This window comes from Heterodontus francisci, chromosome 19 (assembly GCF_036365525.1).
Source record: "Heterodontus francisci isolate sHetFra1 chromosome 19, sHetFra1.hap1, whole genome shotgun sequence".
Lineage (NCBI taxonomy): Eukaryota > Metazoa > Chordata > Chondrichthyes > Heterodontiformes > Heterodontidae > Heterodontus > Heterodontus francisci.
The window spans coordinates 75,287,780-75,307,021 of NC_090389.1; the positions used below are offsets into that span (position 1 = coordinate 75,287,780).

At 44.4% G+C, this 19,242-nt stretch overlaps 1 protein-coding gene across 5 annotated transcripts in view; it reads left to right on the forward strand.

The window, feature by feature from the left end:
• LOC137380207 (copine-9-like) overlaps positions 1-19,242 on the forward strand; it is a 427,604-nt gene that overhangs the window by 344,121 nt on the left and 64,241 nt on the right. For all 5 annotated transcript variants that reach the window (XM_068052008.1, XM_068052004.1, XM_068052005.1 and 2 more), the window contains 2 exons: positions 9,959-10,034; positions 15,922-15,975. In XM_068052008.1, the coding sequence (XP_067908109.1) occupies positions 9,959-10,034; positions 15,922-15,975 (130 nt within the window). The remainder of the gene's footprint in view (positions 1-9,958; positions 10,035-15,921; positions 15,976-19,242) is intronic.

Genomic DNA, 19,242 nt, shown 5'->3' on the forward strand with positions numbered 1-19,242 from the left:
TGATTAGCAAGTTTGCAGACGACACTAAGATTGGTGGAGTAGCAGATAGTGAAGGGGACTGTCAGAGAATACAGCAGAATATAGATAGATTGGAGAGTTGGGCAGAGAAATGGCAGATGGAGTTCAATCAGGGCAAATGCGAGGTGATGCATTTTGGAAGATCCAATTCAAGAGTGAACTATACAGTAAATGGAAAAGTCCTGGGGAAAATTGATGTCCAGAGAGATTTGGGTGTTCAGGTCCACTGTTCCCTGAAGGTGGCAACGCAGGTAAATAGAGTGGTCAAGAAGGCATACGGCATGCTTTCCTTCATCGGACGGGGTATTGAGTACAAGAGTTGGCAGGTCATGTTACAGTTGTATAGGACTTTGGTTCGGCCACATTTGGAATACTGCATACAGTTCTGGTCGCCACATTACCAAAAGGATGTGGATGCTTTGGAGAGGGTGCAGAGGAGGTTCACCAGGATGTTGCCTGGTATGGAGGGCGCTAGCTATGAAGAGAGGTTGAGTAGATTAGGATTATTTTCATTAGAAAGACGGAGGTTGAGGGGGGACCTGATTGAGGTGTACAAAATCATGAGAGGTATAGACAGGGTGGATAGCAAGAGGCTTTTTCCCAGAGTGGGGGATTCAATTACTAGAGGACACGAGTTCAAAGTGAAAGGGGAAAAGTTTAGGGGGGATATGCGTGGAAAGTTCTTTACGCAGAGGGTGGTGGGTGCCTGGAACGCGTTGCCAGCGGAGGTGGTAGATGCGGGCACGATGACGTCTTTTAAGATGTATCTAGACAGATACATGAATGGGCAGGAAGAAAAGAGATACAGAACCTTAGAAAATAGGCGACATGTTTAGAGAGAGGATCTGGATCGGCGCAGGCTTGGAGGGCCGAAGGGCCTGTTCCTGTGCTGTAATTATCTTTGTTCTTTGTTCTTTGTTCTGCCCATCGCTAAGGTAAACCTAACCGAATTGTGATCACTATCGCCAAAGTGCTCACCTACATCTAAATCTAACACCTGGCCGGGTTCATTACCCAGTACCAAATCCAATGTGGCATCGCCCCTGGTTGGCCAAAGTCGCATAACCCTCTAAGAGAGAAAAAATTTCTCCTCATCTCTGTCCTAAAAGGGCGAACTCTAATTTTAAAACAGTGCTCCCTAGTTCTGGACTCACCCACGAGAGGAAACATCCTTTCCACATCCATCTTGTCAATACTGTTCAGGATCTTATAAACTTCAATCAAGTCTCCCCTCACTCTTCTAAACTCCAGTGAAAACAAGCCCAGTCTGTCCAACCTTTCCTTCGTTCCAGGTATCAATCTAGTATGCCTCCACTGAACTGCCTCCAATGCATTTACATCCTTCCTTAAATAAGGAGACCAAAATTGCACACAGTATTCGAGATGTGGTCTCACCAATGCCCTGTATAACTGAAGCATAACATCCTTACTTTTATTTTCAATTCCTCTCGTAATAAAGGATAACATTCCATTAGCCTTCTTTATTACTTGCTGTACCTGCATATTAACCTTTTGTGACGCATGCACTGGAACACATAGATCCCTCTGCACTTCGGAATTCTGCAGTCGTTCTCCGTTTAAGTAATATTCTGCTTTTTTATTCTTCCGGCCAAAGTGAACAACTTCACATTTTCCCACATTGTACTCTATCTGCCAGATTTTTGCCCACTCACTCAACCTATCTATATCGGTCTGCAACCTCTTTATGTCTCCTTCACAACATACTTTCCTACCTATCTTTGTGTCATCTGCAAATTTAGCTACCATGCCATCGCTCCCTTCATCTAAGTCATTGATATAAATTGTAAAAAGTTGAGGCCCCAGCACAGTCCCCTGCGGGACTCCGCTCATCACATCCTGCTACTCAGAAAAGGACTCATTTATGCATACTCTCAGTTTTCTGCCAACCAGCCAATCTTCTATCCATGCTAATATTTTACCTACTACACCATGAGCTCCTACTTTGCGCAATAACCTTTTGTGTGGCACCTTCCATTTCTGGAAATCCAACGTCACTGGGCTCCCCTTTATTCACAGCGCATGTTACTCCTTCAAAGAACTCCAATAAATTGGTTAAATATGATCACCTTTTCACAAAACCATGCTGACTATTTCCGATTACCTTGAGTTTTTCTAAGTGCCCAGCTAAATTCTCCTTAATGATCGATTCTAACACCTTCCCCACGACAGACATCAAGCTAACTGGCCTATAGTTACCTGTTTTCTGCCTCCACCCCCTTCTTGAATCGAGGGGTTGTATTTGCCACGCCCTTAGCCAAGCTGTTCCAGTACAGCTACAACACTAGCATCTACCCGGCAATGTGAAAAATTGCCCAGGGTGTGTCCTGTACACAAAAAGCAGGACCAGTCCAACCCGGCCAATTACCGCCCCCATCTGTCTCCTCGCAATCATCAGTAAAGTGATGGAAGGTGTCATCGACAGTGCTATCAAGTGGCACTTGCTTAGCAATAACCTGCTCAGTGACACTCAGTTTGGGTTCCGCCAGGGCTTCTCAACTCCTGACCTCATTACAGCCTTGGTTCAAACATGGACAAAAGAGCTGAACTCAAGAGGTGAGGTGAAAGTTACTGCCCTTGACATCAAGGCAGCATTTGAGCAAGTATGGCATCAAGGAGCCCTCACAAAATTGAAGCCAATGGGAATCAGGGGGAAAACTCGGCACTGGTTGGAGTCATGCCGAGCACAAAGGAAGATGGTTGTGGTTGTTGGAGGTCAATCAGCTCAGCTCCAGCTCCAGGACATCACTGCAGGAGTTCCTCAGGGTAGTGTCCTAGTCCCAACCATCTTCAGCTGCTTCATTAATGACCTTCCTTCAATCATAAGGTCAGAAGTGGGGATGTTCACTGATGATGTTCAGCACCATTCATGACTCCTCAGATATTGAAGCAGTCCATGTAGAAATGCAGCAAGATCTGGACAATATCCAGGCTTGGGCTGATAAGTGACAAGCAACATTTGTGCCAAACAAGTGCCAGGCAAGACCATCTCCAACAAGAGAGAATCTAACCATCTTTCCTTGACATTCAATAGCATTACAATCGCTGAATCCCCCACTATCAACATCCTCGGGGTTACCATTGACCAGAAACTGAACTGGCATAGCCATATAAATACCGTTTCTACAAGAGCAGGTCAGAGCTAGGAATCCTGCAGTAGGGACACAGGATTGTGGCATTGCTGCTGAGGTTTCAGAGCGGACTGATGCTAGCTATTCTGCACTGGCCTGGAAACTCACCTCCTGACTCCCCAAAGCCTGTCCACCATCTCCAAGGCAAAAGTCATGAGTGTGATGGAATACTCTCCACTTGCCTGGATGGGTGCAGCTCCAACAACACTCAAGAAGCTCGACACCATCCAGGACAAAGCAGACGGCTTGATTGGCACACCATCTACAAACATTCATTCCCTCCACCACCAACGCACAGTGGCAGCAGTGTGTATCATCTGCAAGATGCACCGCAGCAATGCACCAAGGCTCCTTCGACAGCACCTTCCAAACCCGCGACCTCTACCAACTAGAAGGACAAGGGCAGCAAATGTATGGGAATACCACCACCTGCAAGTTCCCCTCCAAGTCACATACCATCCTGACTTGGAACTGTATCGCTGTTCCTTCATTGTGGCTGGGTCAAAATCCTGGAACTCCCCTCCTAACAGCATTGTAGGTGTCCCAACCTCACATGGACTGCAGTGGTTCAAGAAGGCAGCTCACCACCACCTTCTCAAGGGCAATTAGGGATGGGCAATAAATGCTGGCCTGGCCAGCGACGCCACATCCCATGAATGAATTTTTAAAAAAATTTGCTACTTTCCAGAATCTAGCGAATTTTGAAAAATTAACACCAACGCATCTACTACCTCATTAGCCACGTCTTTTAAGACCCTAGGATGAAGCCCATCAGGGCCTGGGATTTGCGACAGTGTCTCCTACTTCCTAGATCCCTTGACCTCTTTTCCTTACATGTGAGCACTGAATATCTACCCTCATAATGTCCCCAAAGTCTGATGTGCAAGCATCTCCATGGATTGCACTAAAAATGGCAATGTTGCCACATTAGAGAGTTTCCAGGCCAGTGCAGAATAGCTAGCATCAGTCCACTCTGAAAGACCAGCAGCAATGCCACTATCCTAGTCAGCTGGGAAATGTCCCTTTGTAGCAGGTGCTGTATCCACTGCAGTGAGAACCTTGTTAATATTTCTTTCACATCTTTTTTTTTTAGCTTATTTTGATGAAAACAGGCTTGTATGTACGTGTGATTATGTCACCTCCTCTATATTTGAACATTCCAATATCTCGCAGAGTGCTTTACCATGATAACTTCACTGTTCAGTCCATCCTGATTGGATTCCTGGCTAGTTAAATAGAGTATCACGTTGTTGACAATTGATGCCTTTCTACTCATTACATAGTTACAAGTTGCTCACACAAGTAAACAAGCTCACAACATGATAATATTGCGTATTTTTTTGTATATTTATTTTCTTTCAGGCAACACTGCTGTATGCAAGGTTGGTGTTATCCCTTAACAAATGTTTTCTGAAATTGTGCCTGTAAGTATTTGACATTGAACTGCAGCTGTTATAAATAGACCTACAGCCCTATCAGAGATCAGAAATCCTATCCCTCGCACAGCATGGCAGTGATATGGTAGCTCTTTGTTGCATAATTACATTTGAACCCAATTTGGAAAAGAAGTCATCATGAATATTTCAGAGATCACAGAGAATGCAGAGCCAAAAGATTGTTTCTTCTGAACTATGCTTTTCTATTTCCTTTTGACATTATAAGTAGATGTTTCAAGGTGGGTAGCACAGCCCTCATAAGCAGTGAGCAGGGTTTGGAAATTGGGTCCCTGACTGTGGATGCACAATTTGCGGTATACGCAATACCACACCCCACCAACCCCAACCTAGCAATTTTACCTTTTTAAAACGAGACCACGTTTAAATGGAATTATACAGCTCCTTGCTAGAAATCCTGACTGTGTTTTCTGGAGCCTCACCTGATTATGGAAAACCTGTTTTTCTGGTGGGTCTTTGGGATAAATTTACTGCATTTTGCCCCAGGTATTAGTTATTTTTGCTGGGCACTTCACCGACCTTGCTTTCTAAAAAAAACAATTTGCTTCTGTATTCTGGATTGTTGCAGTTTCTGGCATTTAATGCAAATTGGTGACTGTAGCATTCCCATAGCCGCCAAATGCAGATGCAAAAATACCTGAGGAGTTCTTTCTGCACCTGTCGCAGCCCTGGGACTTGCGTTTGTATATTTTTTTCATGTGACCTGAACATGTTGAAGAAGACCCATCTTCACTGCCTCCACTTCACAAGACAGTTGCACCATCTGCTGCCAAATGACCTGAAGACATCTGGAACTAGCACAGCTCTTTCTAGCAAAGTGAAGGTCACCACAGCATGGCACTTTCATGCTAATGGATCGATCCAAGCAGCCCAAGTACTGTGCCACATCAGGCATTCTGCATTTTTAATTAAATGACAGATGGAGTGTTTGCAAGGAGCAGCAGTTGAACAGGCATCGAGCTTTGACCAGGTGATGGGCTTCCTTCAAGTACAAGATGTTGCACATGGCACCCATGTGGGCGTGACAGTTCCTTGTATCAATCCTATAGCCTATACCCACTTCAATAGCTGTTATCCAGGAAGTAGCCACGATGCCAATAACAGCAGTCCATAATGCTAGCATTTGTAGTAGGAAAATCAACGCTGGGGGCGTGGCGATGGCTTTTAAGAGACGAGCGCTAACCTTTTCATACCTCACTGATTAATCTCCTACAGCAGAAGAGCTGGAAGCCAGGCCATCTGTTTGCTGTTCCTAAGCCACCACCACCTACACAGGACCATGAGTAGACCATTCAGCCCTTTAAGCCGATCCTACCATTCAGTTAGATCATGGCTGATCCGTATCTTAACTCTTATCTACCTGCTATGATTCTGTAACCTTTAATACCCTTGCATGCATGTTACTGCATAGAAACAGACTATTTGGTCCACTTGGACTTTTCTGGTGTTTATGCACCACATGAGTCTCTTCCCACCTTCATCTAACACTATTAGCATAACCTTCTGTTCCTTTCTCAATCATGTGCTTATCTAGACTCCCTATAAATACTACCATGCATCAAATATGTCAACTACTTGTGGTAACATGTTCCACGTCCTTACCACTCTTTAGGAAAAGGACATTCTCCTGAGTTCCCTATAGGACCCATTAGTGACTATCTTATATTTATGACTTCTAGTTTTGCACTTCCCCACTAGTTGAAACATATTGACACAGATTTTGGGGTAGCAACGATGGCAAAACTGTCAGCGTTCACCACCACTACTGCTCTGAAACCAACAGCAGCTTCTGGAGTCCGCACATGTGCTGTTAAACGTGGAAATCCAGAAGTTGCTGTCAGTGATTCTGCATTTCCCCTTAGGGTGCACTGTTTAAATCAGCCCCAGACTGCAATCAACCAGAAATCACCAAACTGACGAAAACTTGCCCTTTTACATGATTAGTCTCAATGTAAAAATCCTTGAAAATGTATACCTTGTTGAATGAAGTGTAGTTGTGTTTTTAACGGTGTAGTAAGTTCATAATTAATGCTGGACAGCCTTATTGGCCCTGAAAAAACAATTTTATATTTGTGGAAAGTCAAATTTCCCCATCATAATAGAAACATTCATATTTTAAAAATAATTTTGTTTTAAAGTTTCTTTATGATATTTCAGCTTCTACCTTGTTCCTATGTGTAAGTCCCAATTATTTATTTCGCTCTCTATAAAATTTTATTTAAAAATGAAAAAAAAAATCAGCATTTTTGTTACTTCCTGGTTTGCTGTCTGTGAGAATACTTCAATGTGATTGACTGCTTACCCTTCTTGATGACATTACTGTTGTTGGACATGTGGAGATCCTGTGGCTTGTCAGTTTCAAACCAACTTTGGGAAAGGGGAAATCCATGCCATAGAGACCGGTAGGTCTTAAAGGCACCTTTCTTCGAGGTCATCGCTTTGCTGCTGATTGTGAAAACGGGGCTTTTCTCTATGTCTATCCATTAAACCCCTTCAAAATCTTAAAGACCTCTGTCAGGTTACCCCTCAGTCTTCCCTTTGATAGAGAAAAGAACCCCAGCCTGTTCTGCCTTTCCTGATTAGTATATGCTCTCAGTTCTGATATCATCTTTGTGAATATTTTTCTGTACCTTCCCCAATGCCTCTATATTCTTTTTGTAACGGACAGACCAGAGGTATGCACAATACTCCAAGTATGGTCTAACCAAGGTTCAATATAAATTTAACATAGCTTACGTGCTTTTCAGTTCCAACCCTCTAGAAATAAACCCCAGTGCTTTGTTTTCTTTCTTATGGCCTTATTAAACTGTGCCACTACTTTTAATAATTTGTATATCTACCCCATTCAGACTCTTCTTTTCCAAATATTACATGGCCTCCTTATTCTTCCCATCAAAGTGCACCACCTCACACTTATTTACCAATTGCACGTCCATTCTGCAAGCTTATTAATATCTTCCAGTAATTTTGTCACATTCTTCATAATGACTACACCTCCCAATTTGGTGGTGTTCACAAATTTTGAAATTGTACTTGTGTTTCCTGAGTCTAAATTGTTAATGTAAATTGAGAACAGTGGTCCCAACATTGATCCCTGTGAAACACCACTTCCCACTTTTTGCCAGTCTGAGTAGCTACCCTTAATCTCCACTCTGTTTTCTAGGTCACTTGCTATCCATTCTGCTATCTGTTTCCTAACTACACATGCTCTGACTTTAGTCATGAGCCTGCTTATAAAAGACTATTTGAAAATCTAAATATATTACACCTAAATTTCTACATTACTCTTGACTACTCTTTCTATTTCTTCTTTGAAACTTTCAATAACCTTGGTCCATTATCATTCCTACCACCGACATTGAGCTATAGTTCCCAGTCCTTGTTTTATCTGCCTTTTTAAATATAGGAGTAACATTAGTTGTTCACCAGTCCTCTGACACTATTCCCTCTTCTAATGAATTGTGTACAGTAAAGGAAGGATGTGAAGGTCCTTGAGAGGGTGCAGAGGAGATTTACCAGAATGGCTCCAGGAATGAGGGAATTTAGCTACAAGGTTAGGTTGGAAAAGCTGAGGTTCTCCTTAGAGCAAAGGAGATTGAGGGGAGATTTGATAGAGTTGTTCAAGATTATGACAGGTTTGGAGAAGGTCAACAAAGAAAAGCTGTTCCCATTAGCTGATGGCACAAGGTCTAGGGGACACAGATTAAAGTTTTGGGCAAGAAGTATGGGGGGAATTCAGGAAGAACTCTACACAGCGAGTGGCAATGACCTGGAATTTGCTGCCTATGTGGTTGGTGGAAGCGGAGACAATCAATGATTTCAAAAGGAAATTGGACAGGTGCTTGAGCGAAATAAACCTGTGGGGCTACGGGGATAGAGTGGGGAAATGGGACTGACTGGATTGCTGTGCAGAGAGCTGGCATGGACTTAATGGACCGATTGACCTCCTTCTGTGCCGTAATGACTCTATGACTACTTATTTATATATATATATATATATATAATGCCTCTGCTTTCTCTTCCCTAATTTATTTTACTATGTGTGGATACAATTCATCTGGACCAGAAGTTTTATCCTCGCTAAGTTTGATTAGTTTATGAATTATCTCCTATTTTTCCATCTTAAATGTCTTTATATCTTTTTTGATCTCTTCTAATGTCAACTAACCTTGTTAGATTCCCTGGTAAGTACTGAGGCAAAGTAACTATTCAATATTTCGCTCTCATTACCTGTGAGCTTATATGTACGCTTTAGAATGCCAATCCTCAACCCAACAACCACTTCCATGCTGGTCTAGCATCAAATCTTGAAAGTGTCACAGTTTCCTTCTGTTAAACATGAGAAAGACCTGAGCCAACATTTTCAATACTCATCATAAATTCTGCTCCCATACAAATGTTCCCCCTCCCTCCCTGTGGAACAATCCAAGGTTACTTGAAGTCCTCACAGCCGTCCAATGGGGGGAGAAAAAAGGTTCTTCAACAGTAGAACTGTCCGTAGTCTAATTCAGCAGTTGAATTGATGCTCTTCTTTTCCAGCTATGATGGCAGCACAGTGGCGCAGTGATTAGCACTGCAGCTTCACAGCTCCAGCGACCTGGCTTCGGTTCTGGATACTGCCTGTGCGGAGTTTGAAAGTTCTGCCTGTGACCGCGTGGGTTTCCACCGCATGCTCCAGTTTCCCCCCACAGCCAAACCTGAAAGTTGATAGGTAAATTGGCCATTATAAATTGTAGGTAGGTTGCAGGAGAATGGTAGGGAATATGGGATTAATGTAGGATTAGTATAAATGGGTGGTTATTGGTCGGCACAGTCTGCGTGGGTTTTCGCCGGGTGCTCCGGTTTCCTCCCACAGCCAAAGACTTGCAGGTTGATAGGTAAATTGGCCATTATAAATTGCCCCTAGTATAAGTAGGTGGAAGGGGAAATTAGGGACAGGTGGGGATGTGGTAGGGATATGGGATTAGTGTAGGATTAGTATAAATGGGTGGTTGATGGTCAGCACAGACTCGGTGGGCCGAAGGGCCTGTTTCAGTGCTGTATCTCTAAATAAATAAATAAAGGGGACACCAACTAGATGCCAGGCACTTACTACAACTAAGGTAGGAGAGTAAATAAAAATTCTGATTCCCCCAGGATTGTACTCCCAAAGCTCAGACTGAAGATCAGGATTGGCAAAGGTCTGGGAGCCTGCCTGCCCTCATATGTGGTTGAGCAAAGAGAAAAGAAAGCAAATGGACAAATGGGTTGAAGTTGATCTAAAATCATGGAATTAATGAGCTTTTCTCTCTCTTGCTTTTTCTCTCTTTCTCTCTCATTCTTGATCTCTAATCCAAGCCACGATTTCATTGGGGAGTTCACCACAAGTTACAGAGAGCTGTCCCGGGGCCAAAGTCAGTTCAATGTCTATGAGGTAAGTACAGGCTAATGCTTATGCTGTCTTGTGTAGAAGTCTATACATGTAGGATGCACCGTGTAAAAGTTGATACTGGTATATATGTAATTCATAAGCTGTAACTTTTGTTACAGATGTAGCTGTTGATAGAGAATTATTTAGTATATGTAGCTGTATGTGAAATGATACCAGTATGCTTATGTAGAAGAATCATTTCTATGTAGGATGCCACCCTTTGCCAATTCTGATATTTTTTTTTGCTACTGGCTACTAATGAAAATTCAATGGACCGGATTTTGCAGCTGTAATGATGGTGAAACTGTCAGTGTTCACCATCATTACAGCTGTGAAACTGACAGCAACTTCTGGTGCCTGCACATACGCAGTCAAACGCAGAAATCCAGAAGTTGCTGTAAATGATTCCTTGCTCCTCCACAAGGTACACTGTGGAGGAGTAAGTCCCCACAAATGGAAATCTTTAAAAATCACTTCCACTTTTTACGCTCCAATCTCACGGTAAAAATTCCTGAAACAGTTACGATTTGTTGAATGAAGTACAACTGGGTGTTTAATGATGTACCAAGTCTTATTACCGTTAAACAACCTTTCTAGCCCTAAACATTTCAATCAGTTATCGCCTGCCTGAAAGTTTGCAAAGAGAAAATGACACCCAACTGACCGCACACAACAGTTCATCAATTCTGTGTTTAGGGTCCATCAAGATTAAATGCAAATGCAACCAATTAAAATGGAAATTCCAATTTTTTCATCGTCCAAACAGATGGACCTGCTATTGCAGAGCTACAGGCATGCAGGAATTTGACCCTGGTAATGATACATGGCATTGGGCATCGCCACAGGACCGAGCTAAGCATAGAGGACAAACCAGTTTGCTCTGTTGTGTATCTCACCAAAGAAATAGAAAAGTTGAAGAAACATTTGAAACTGCTTGAGATGGTGGAGGCGTACCTGCAGAAAACAGAAGCAAAACATGAGTTACAAGAAAAGTTACTGAGTGAGTAAAACAAGGCCAAAATGCTGGCTGATCGGATAGAGGAAATGAAATTGCAAATGACAAGGACCAAAGCCTTGCAAAATGGTGAGACTGCACACCAGGAGATTGTATTAAGTCTCAGCAGGACAAAACAAAATACAACAGCAGAGCTACAGGTCCTGAAAGAGAATATTCATGAGATTTCATCTCAGCTAAGGTCACAGAGGAAGTAAATGAGAAACAGAGACTTATTGCTAGAGATGACAATATGAGTATAAGGTACAGACGTCCTCTCAGTCCCAGTAGAGTCGAAGATTTCAAAGGTCCTCATCAAACACGAACAGAGCTTCCAATGAAAAGAAATCTGAAGATAAATGTTCTGTGCACAGCTATAGCTATGTGCAGAACTATCAGGATTTGCACCCAGAGAAGCTTAAGAAGCCCAGAGATCCACCATCAGTGCTCAGTCGCTATCCTCCAGCAGCCAATGAGCCCAATGTAAAGAAACCCTGGACCACTCAGTAAGCAGAGTGAAAATGGACCAAAGAGTAAATCGGATAAAACATCCAGAGGCTACAGTGACTTAGAGCAATCATCAAAACTTCCAGAAATACAGCAAAAGGCTTTCAGCTATTTACACAAATCTGAAATTGAGAATATGCGGCTCAAGATGAGGTTAATGATTCTTACGAGAACTCATCATCTCCAAGCACTACTGCTAGCCTTTTGAATGGAACAGTCCATGATCCCAGATCAATGGAAGACTATCGCAAACTGGACGAGATCGAAAACAAAATCTCAGGCAGAGTCTACGTATCCTACTTCCACAGAGAAGAGTTCATGCAAATCTGTTCCAGATTCCATTGTTTTGGTTTATATACTAATGTAAAACACAATATTATTTCAATATATTTTCCATATTAATATCTGTTTCATTTAAGCCTTGGCTCAGTGGTAGCACTCTTGCCTGTGAGACAGAAGATCATGGGTTCAAGCTCCAGTACTGAGTGAGTGTTGCACTGTCAGAGACTCCCCCTGCTGTCAACTCCGTAGTCTCCCAAAGATCTATCCTTGCCCCTTCTCTTTCTTATCTACATGCTGTCCTTTAGCAACATCATCCAAATCCACGGAGTCAGTTTCCATATGTATGCCAATGACACCAAGTTCTGTTTTTCCACCACCTCCCTCAACCCCTTCACTCCAGACTTGGACTAGTTGTAAATTCCTCCAGCTAAACATAGAGAATTGCAAAGTATTCAGCCCCTTATGCTGATTCCATCCCTCTCGCACAGCCACTGTCTCAGGCTGAGTCAGATTGCTGACAGCCTTGGTGACCTGTTTGATCCTGTGCGGAGCTACCAACCTCCTATCCTCTCAATCACAAAGACCACCAACCTCTGCTTTCGTAACATTGACCACCTCAGTCCTTCTCCCATTGAAACTCCCATTCTTGCCTTTGCAAACTCCAGACTTGACAATTCCAATGCTCTGCTCCATCCTTCGTAAATTGCAGTGTGTCCAAATCTCTGCTGCCTGTATCCTACCCTAGACACATCACAGGTGCCCATTACCCTGTCCTCATGTCCTCATTGACCTATATTAACTCCTAATACCCACCACCTGCTCCCCGCCCTCACCCTCACCCCACATCTCAGATTTAAAATTCTCAGCCCTTGTGTTTAAAGCCCTTCATGGCCTTGATCCTCCATACCTCTGTAGCCTCCTCCAGTCCTACAACCCACTCCCCTTTGCACTCTCTGTTCCTCTGACTCGGGTGTCTTGTACATTCCCCCCTCCCTTCACCTCACATTGACAGCTGTGCTTTTAGCCACCTAGGTCCCTCATTCTGTAATTTCCTGCCAAAACCCCTCTGTCTCTCCACCCCTATCCTCATTTCAGACCCTCCTTAGACCTCATCACTTTAACCAAGCCTTTGACCATACTTCCTCATCTCTCCTTTGGCTCAGCAGCTTTTTTTTCTTATGCATCTGTGAGCTACCTTGGGACATTTTTACATTTTTCTACATTAAAGTTGATATATAAATGCAGATTGAGATGATGCTTTCTGCTGTTCGCTGCAATCAATGTCTAAAACTTATCCTCTCTTCTCCAGGGGGAAAATGACAGCCCTTTAAAAGAACTATAAGAGGCTAATGTGGCTAATTACCCAATTGTTATAATGGCATTTTATGAATAATACAGGAAGCAAAGACCTACCTAAATATAATAAAATCCATTACACTCACAGCATCAATCATTACGTTTTCAATAACTTTTAAGTGCAGCCTCCCTAGACACTGTGTATATCAGAGAGTAGGGAGGGACAGAAAAGCTGGATTTGACTGTAATCACTTGTTTTCAGACTTGCTTATGTTATGATATGGAGGGGAATGCAAGAATGTACACATTGGTTTCTGGGCTTGCAGCTATCTTGGCTGTAACTGTAGCACTAAAATAAAAGCAAAATACTGCAGATGCTGTAAATCTGAAATAAAAACAGAAAGTGCTGGAAATACTCAGCCGGTCTGGCAGCACAGATGCTGCCAGCTGCGTCGGAGATGGAGAAACTGGGAGAATGGAATGGAGTCCTTACAAGAGGCAGGGTGTGCAGAAGTATAGTCGAAATGGCTGTGGGAGTCAGTGGGCTTATAATAAATATTAGCGGACAGCCTATCCCCGGAGATAGAGACAGAAGGCAAGGAAGGGAAGATGGACCATGTAAGTATTTATTTATTTTAACCTTGTGCTAGTCTTAAACTTGTTTTTCATGATTTTGCTTTCTTTATTCATTATTTTGCCATTATCACTCTCTCACTTAAGGGCCTCCTCCTGCCACTGCTGGAATATTATCAGCAGCAGGCGGGTGTTTCAGTAGCTCTGAAGGCCGCCCAATAAAATCTGGCAGCTACCTTGTGGGCTGTGGGAGGGAGCCCTCCTGATCGGGCACCCTGTGTCTGACGACGGGTCCCCCCCACGGCACAAGCCGTCCCCACTATAGCATGTCCTCCCCCCACCCCACCCCCCATTGAGCAACCACCCCACCTCCCGCCACCCCCCACTGCCTCGCCTTGCCGATTGTCCCCAGCGAGACCCCACACACTTACCTGTATTCCAGGGCCTCATTGATGTTGCTGGTCCTGGCTGGGTGCAGTCCCAGTAGTGGCCACTGCTCCCAGTGGAGCTACTGGGACGGAAGAGCTGTCAGCCAACTGATTGGCTGGCAGCAAATTGCAATCCCTGCGCCTGTTTTCGGGCTATCTGATTTAACCTCTGTAGTCTTCGGATATTCCAGTTAGGAACTGGGCGCTTCTGCCTGTTCACATCTGGGGTCTGGGTTTGAAACCAGCCCAAACTGATCAGATGCAAACAGCCTTTCTCAGATGACTGTGAGGATCTTACGTGAAATGAATCATAGAATTGTCAGAGCTCAGAAGAAGGCCATTCAGCCCGTCAAGCCCATGCTGGCTCACTATAAGATCAACGTAACAAGTCCCACTCCCCTGCCCTTTTCCCCATAGCCCTGCAAATTACTTCCCTTCAGGTTTTCCCTTTCCTATTCCCTTTTGAAAGCTACGATTAAGTCTGCTTTCACCCCCTTTTCAGGCAGTTCATTCTAGATCCTAACCACTCGCTGGGTAAAACTTTTCCTCATGTTGCCTTTGGTTCTTTTGACAATCACATTAAATTTGTGTCCTCTGGTTCTCGACCCTTCCACCAGTTTTCTCTATCTACTCCTCTCCTAATTTTGAGCAGCTCTGTCAAATCTCCTCTCAATCTTCCCTTCTTAATGCAGGCTTGGTCTGGGATCACTCACATCCAAAGCAAGAATCATGGCCCTAGACTAACTACTTTGGCAATGGCAATATGGTCCCTATTGATTGTGAGTCCACATCTCAAAATTGGGTATGCTGGCACAAATTGGCACAAAACTGGTGGATTTATTGAGAGGCCATTAGGTGTAGAAAATGGAAATGTTCATACTGGTGTAGTAGGAGGTGCATTTCTGAGAAAAACAGAGTTGCAATCATCAATCCCAGGGCTCAGCATGGTCAGTCCGACTCAGAGAATCCATTGGTTGTTTGACTCCACTCCAGCTTTTTGGGTGCCCATGCAGTTTGTCAAATACCAACGGCTCAGCAAGAATATGTAGTCCAGAAGATCTATAATCAAATCACATAAGATTTGATTAACCAGCTATAAACCTTCACATTACTAAATCGTCATGAGCCAGCACTAACACCCAGCATTGCAGATTACTCAAAAGCATCTGATCGAATGCTGTTCAGTTTAAGCATGTCCATTTTAAGAAAGATGATATTTGCAGACTTATGAAGCAGAAGTGGAGGTAGGATGCTAGGATTCTCTGTTCTGCCTATATATCATATTTCAGACTGGTCTCCTGTGCTCTTGCTGGCTGTGTGCTGAAGATTGCTACGAAACACACTAAAATCTAATCAATAAGTATTAAACCGATTTAATATCTTAAAGGAGCATTGATCCCATTAAGCGGGGATTTCCTGGGACAAACTGCTTCAAACCATCTAAGATAAGGAAAACTCATGTTGCGGCAAAGGACTAATTCCCTAATTATGCTCTCCCGTTGAGGAGTGGTGCTCACAGGAGTCACTGGACGGGAAATGAGGGACTTACAGCTTGTGATTTGCCATCCATTTAAAATCCACAGTTAACTGACCAGTGGTGCGAGCACAGCTTCTTGCTGGAAGTGCCTGATCAAGCATCAGTCCCCATCTCTGGTGACGCATAAATTTACACAGTATGGTTTCGTATTTTTCTTTAAGCACATATAGTATTCTAGTTAAAAAAAGAATATTTACCAATGGATAGGGCACCACATCCCACATCCCTATTGTCATCATCTCAGCATAAGTAATCTTTTATTGTCTCCTTTAGGTTTTAAATCCAAAGAAAAGAGGGAAAAAGAAGAAGTATGTCAATTCTGGAACAGTGAGTACCATCACAAATAGATCGCTGAAGCAAAGCAAGGCGGGGGTGGGGACAACACAGTAGTGAAGCACCTTCAAACTCCAACACGCTTGGGTTGAAACTGTATAAACAGGAAAGCAAGTTATAACTGATAAAAGGCTTTCAATAACATAATCCTCCTTGTCCTGCTCGACCCCTCTGCAGTCTTTGACACGGTCTGCCATACCGTCATCCTCCAAAATCTCTCCTCTATTACCTAGCTCAATGGTTCACTTGGTTTCACTCTTGTCTATCTGAGCATTGCCAGAGCACCTTCAAAAATTGCTTCCCTTTCCACCACCACACTGTTACCTGGATCTATCCTTGACCCACTCTGCTTCGATATCTACGGGCTGAAATTAGTGCTGGTGGTGGGGGTCCCACCAACAGGCTTGAAAGCGGGTGGGGGCAAGCAGTGCGATCCTAGTTCGGTGGCCGGCAGGACCTGTGGCTGCATCTGTCAGTGGCAGCCAATTCATTAATGAATTGGCTGCAGACCGGGGATGGTGGGCACTGCTGGGACCGCACCTGGAGGAGGAGGGCGCAGTGATGGATGGTGCCCTTACAACCAGGTAAGTGGGGCCTGGTGCTGCCGGGGCCTGCCTGACTTGCCCCTGGCGAGGTTCGGGTGTGGGGGTTTGGTGAGGGCAGGTGGTGCCATAGCCAGGGCGGGCAGGGGGGGTGTGAGTGGCCACTGCTGCCAGGAAGGCCCCTCCATGGGCCAAAGAATGGTCAAAAAGGAGGCCCCACCCCCGGAGCCCTCTGGGAAGCCATCAGGGTTTACCTGGCGGGTTGGCTACTGGCAAAATGCGGAAATTACTGAAGAGGAAGTGAATGCTGAAACCATAGGATTAATTTTCTAGAGGAATCTTGGTGTATGGTAGACCCCGCCTCAAGAAAATGTTAACTTTTGAAACATTTGCTGCATTTTTAAACATTCTGTAGTTATATCTTTAAAACCAAAATTAATTTCTGTCAGAAGGCTTACAGAGATTTTAAATATGAAAATGAAAATAGTTCTATGAACTTCTATACTACTTTATAAGGTGAAGCTCAAACAAACAGATTAATAATTGATAGAGAAATGCCAAATACATTAGGCATTCATCCGCGATTATAACCAATAGTAATTTCCAGCCTATATTGTTCTCTTGCATCTGTCAAAGACGTTTATTTTCTTCCAATACAAACTAAAATCCTTACTTACTATGACTGCTGATAAAAAGTACATGGAAATGTGATTTGCAGGAACACACTTGTAGAGCTGAATTTTTTGCTCTCAGGCGAGGGGCTGGATTTTATCCAGTCCTTGGGGGTGGGGTGGGGCACAGGATGGCGTCTGGCAGTGTGCCTGACATTGTCCTGCTCCCACGCCATGTTGTCTGCAGCAGGCAATTAAGCCACTTAAGTGGCCCATTAAGCCAATGTTGGAGCGACCCACTACCGCGTGTAGGCACAGCCAGGTGGGACCTGACAGCCTCCGGGCAAGCTCTGGGGAGGGGCAATGCCTCCTCTGACTCACAAAGAGCTCCCTGGTGGCAATGGCCACCCCTGTGGCAAGACTCCCACCTGCCCCCACCAACCCCCCACCCCTTAAAGCCTTGCCATGGCCTGCCTGATTGACTTTCCTTGGTCCCGGGGGTCATCTTCTGCTCTGCTTGGGTCCTCCTGCAGTACCGGCAGTGGACACTGCCCCTGTCGCCAATACAAAGTTCAGCCCAAGGAGTTAGACTGAAAGTAAAGGGGGACATTGTAGGGAAATGCTCACTGTGAGAATTTCAATTTTACCAAAAACAAGACAAATTAACCGGAGAAGTTGGGAGTAATTTTAACACCCACCCCACTCCACAACCCCCAAAACAGATGGGATTGGATTTAGTACAAAGTTAACATTTTTAAAATTCCAACCCGCCTCGAACCTGCCAACATTTGGTTTTAACAAAGGTGAGATGAGGGGATGGTGAGCAATCTGCTGCTCAGAGGCAGGTTGGTTGATAATCTTTTAAGGAGGCAGCTTGCCTCTACGCCAACAAGCTTTTCATTTTGAACTAATGTCGGACAGGTTTCCCTGGGCTCGGGAAACCCAGCAGGAAAAAGAAAGCAAGAAGGGCTGGATCCAGCACTGCTTGTGGGCCAAGAGGAGCAAGGATGTTTTCCCTTGGTCCAACAAGCTAACCTGTAAACCCCCACATCTCCCCGCAACCCGCCCCCCCCCCACCCCCGCCAATACCATGATCTGTCCGACCACCATCTCGCCCTCCCCCGACCACCATCTCACCTCAACCACTCTCTCCCCACCACCATCTCACCCTCCAACTACCATTTTACCCCCACTGAACAAGCTCTACCCACCCCCACTGCGATCCTTCCCCACCACTAGACCTAACTGACCATGATCTCTCCCTGAACAAAGAACAAAGAAAATTACAGCACAGGAACAGGCCCTTCGGCCCTCCAAGCCTGCGCCGATTCAGATCCTCTAGCTAAACATGTCGCCTATTTTCTAAGGGTCTGTATCTCTTTTCTTCCTGCCCATTCATGTATCTGTCTAGATACATCTTAAAAGACGCTATCGTGCCCACGTCTACCACCTCCGCTGGCAACGCATTCCAGGCACCCACCACCCTCTGCGTAAAGAACTTTCCACGCATATCCCCCCTAAACTTTTCCCTCTCACTTTGAACTCGTGACCCCTCGTAATTGAATCCCCCACTCTGGGAAAAAGCTTCTTGCTATCCACCCTGTCTATACCTCTCATGATTTTGTACACCTCAATCAGGTCCCCCCTCAACCTCCGTCTTTCTAATGAAAATAATCCTAATCTACTCAACCTCTCTTCATAGCTAGCGCCCTCCATACCAGGCAACATCCTGGTGAACCTCCTCTGCACCCTCTCCAAAGCATCTACATCCTTTTGGTAATGTGGCGACCAGAACTGCACGCAGTATTCCAAATGTGGCCGAACCAAAGTCTTATACAACTGTAACATGACCTGCCAACTCTTGTACTCAATACCCCGTCTGATGAAGGAAAGCATGCCGTATGCCTTCTTGACCACTCTATTGACCTGCGTTGCCACCTTCAGGGAACAGTGGACCTGAACACCCAAATCTCTCTGGACACCAATTTTCCCCAGGACTTTGCCATTTACTGTATAGTTCACTCTTGAATTGGATCTTCCAAAATGCATCACCTCACATTTGCCCTGATTGAACTCCATTTGCCATTTCTCTGCCCAACTCTCCAATC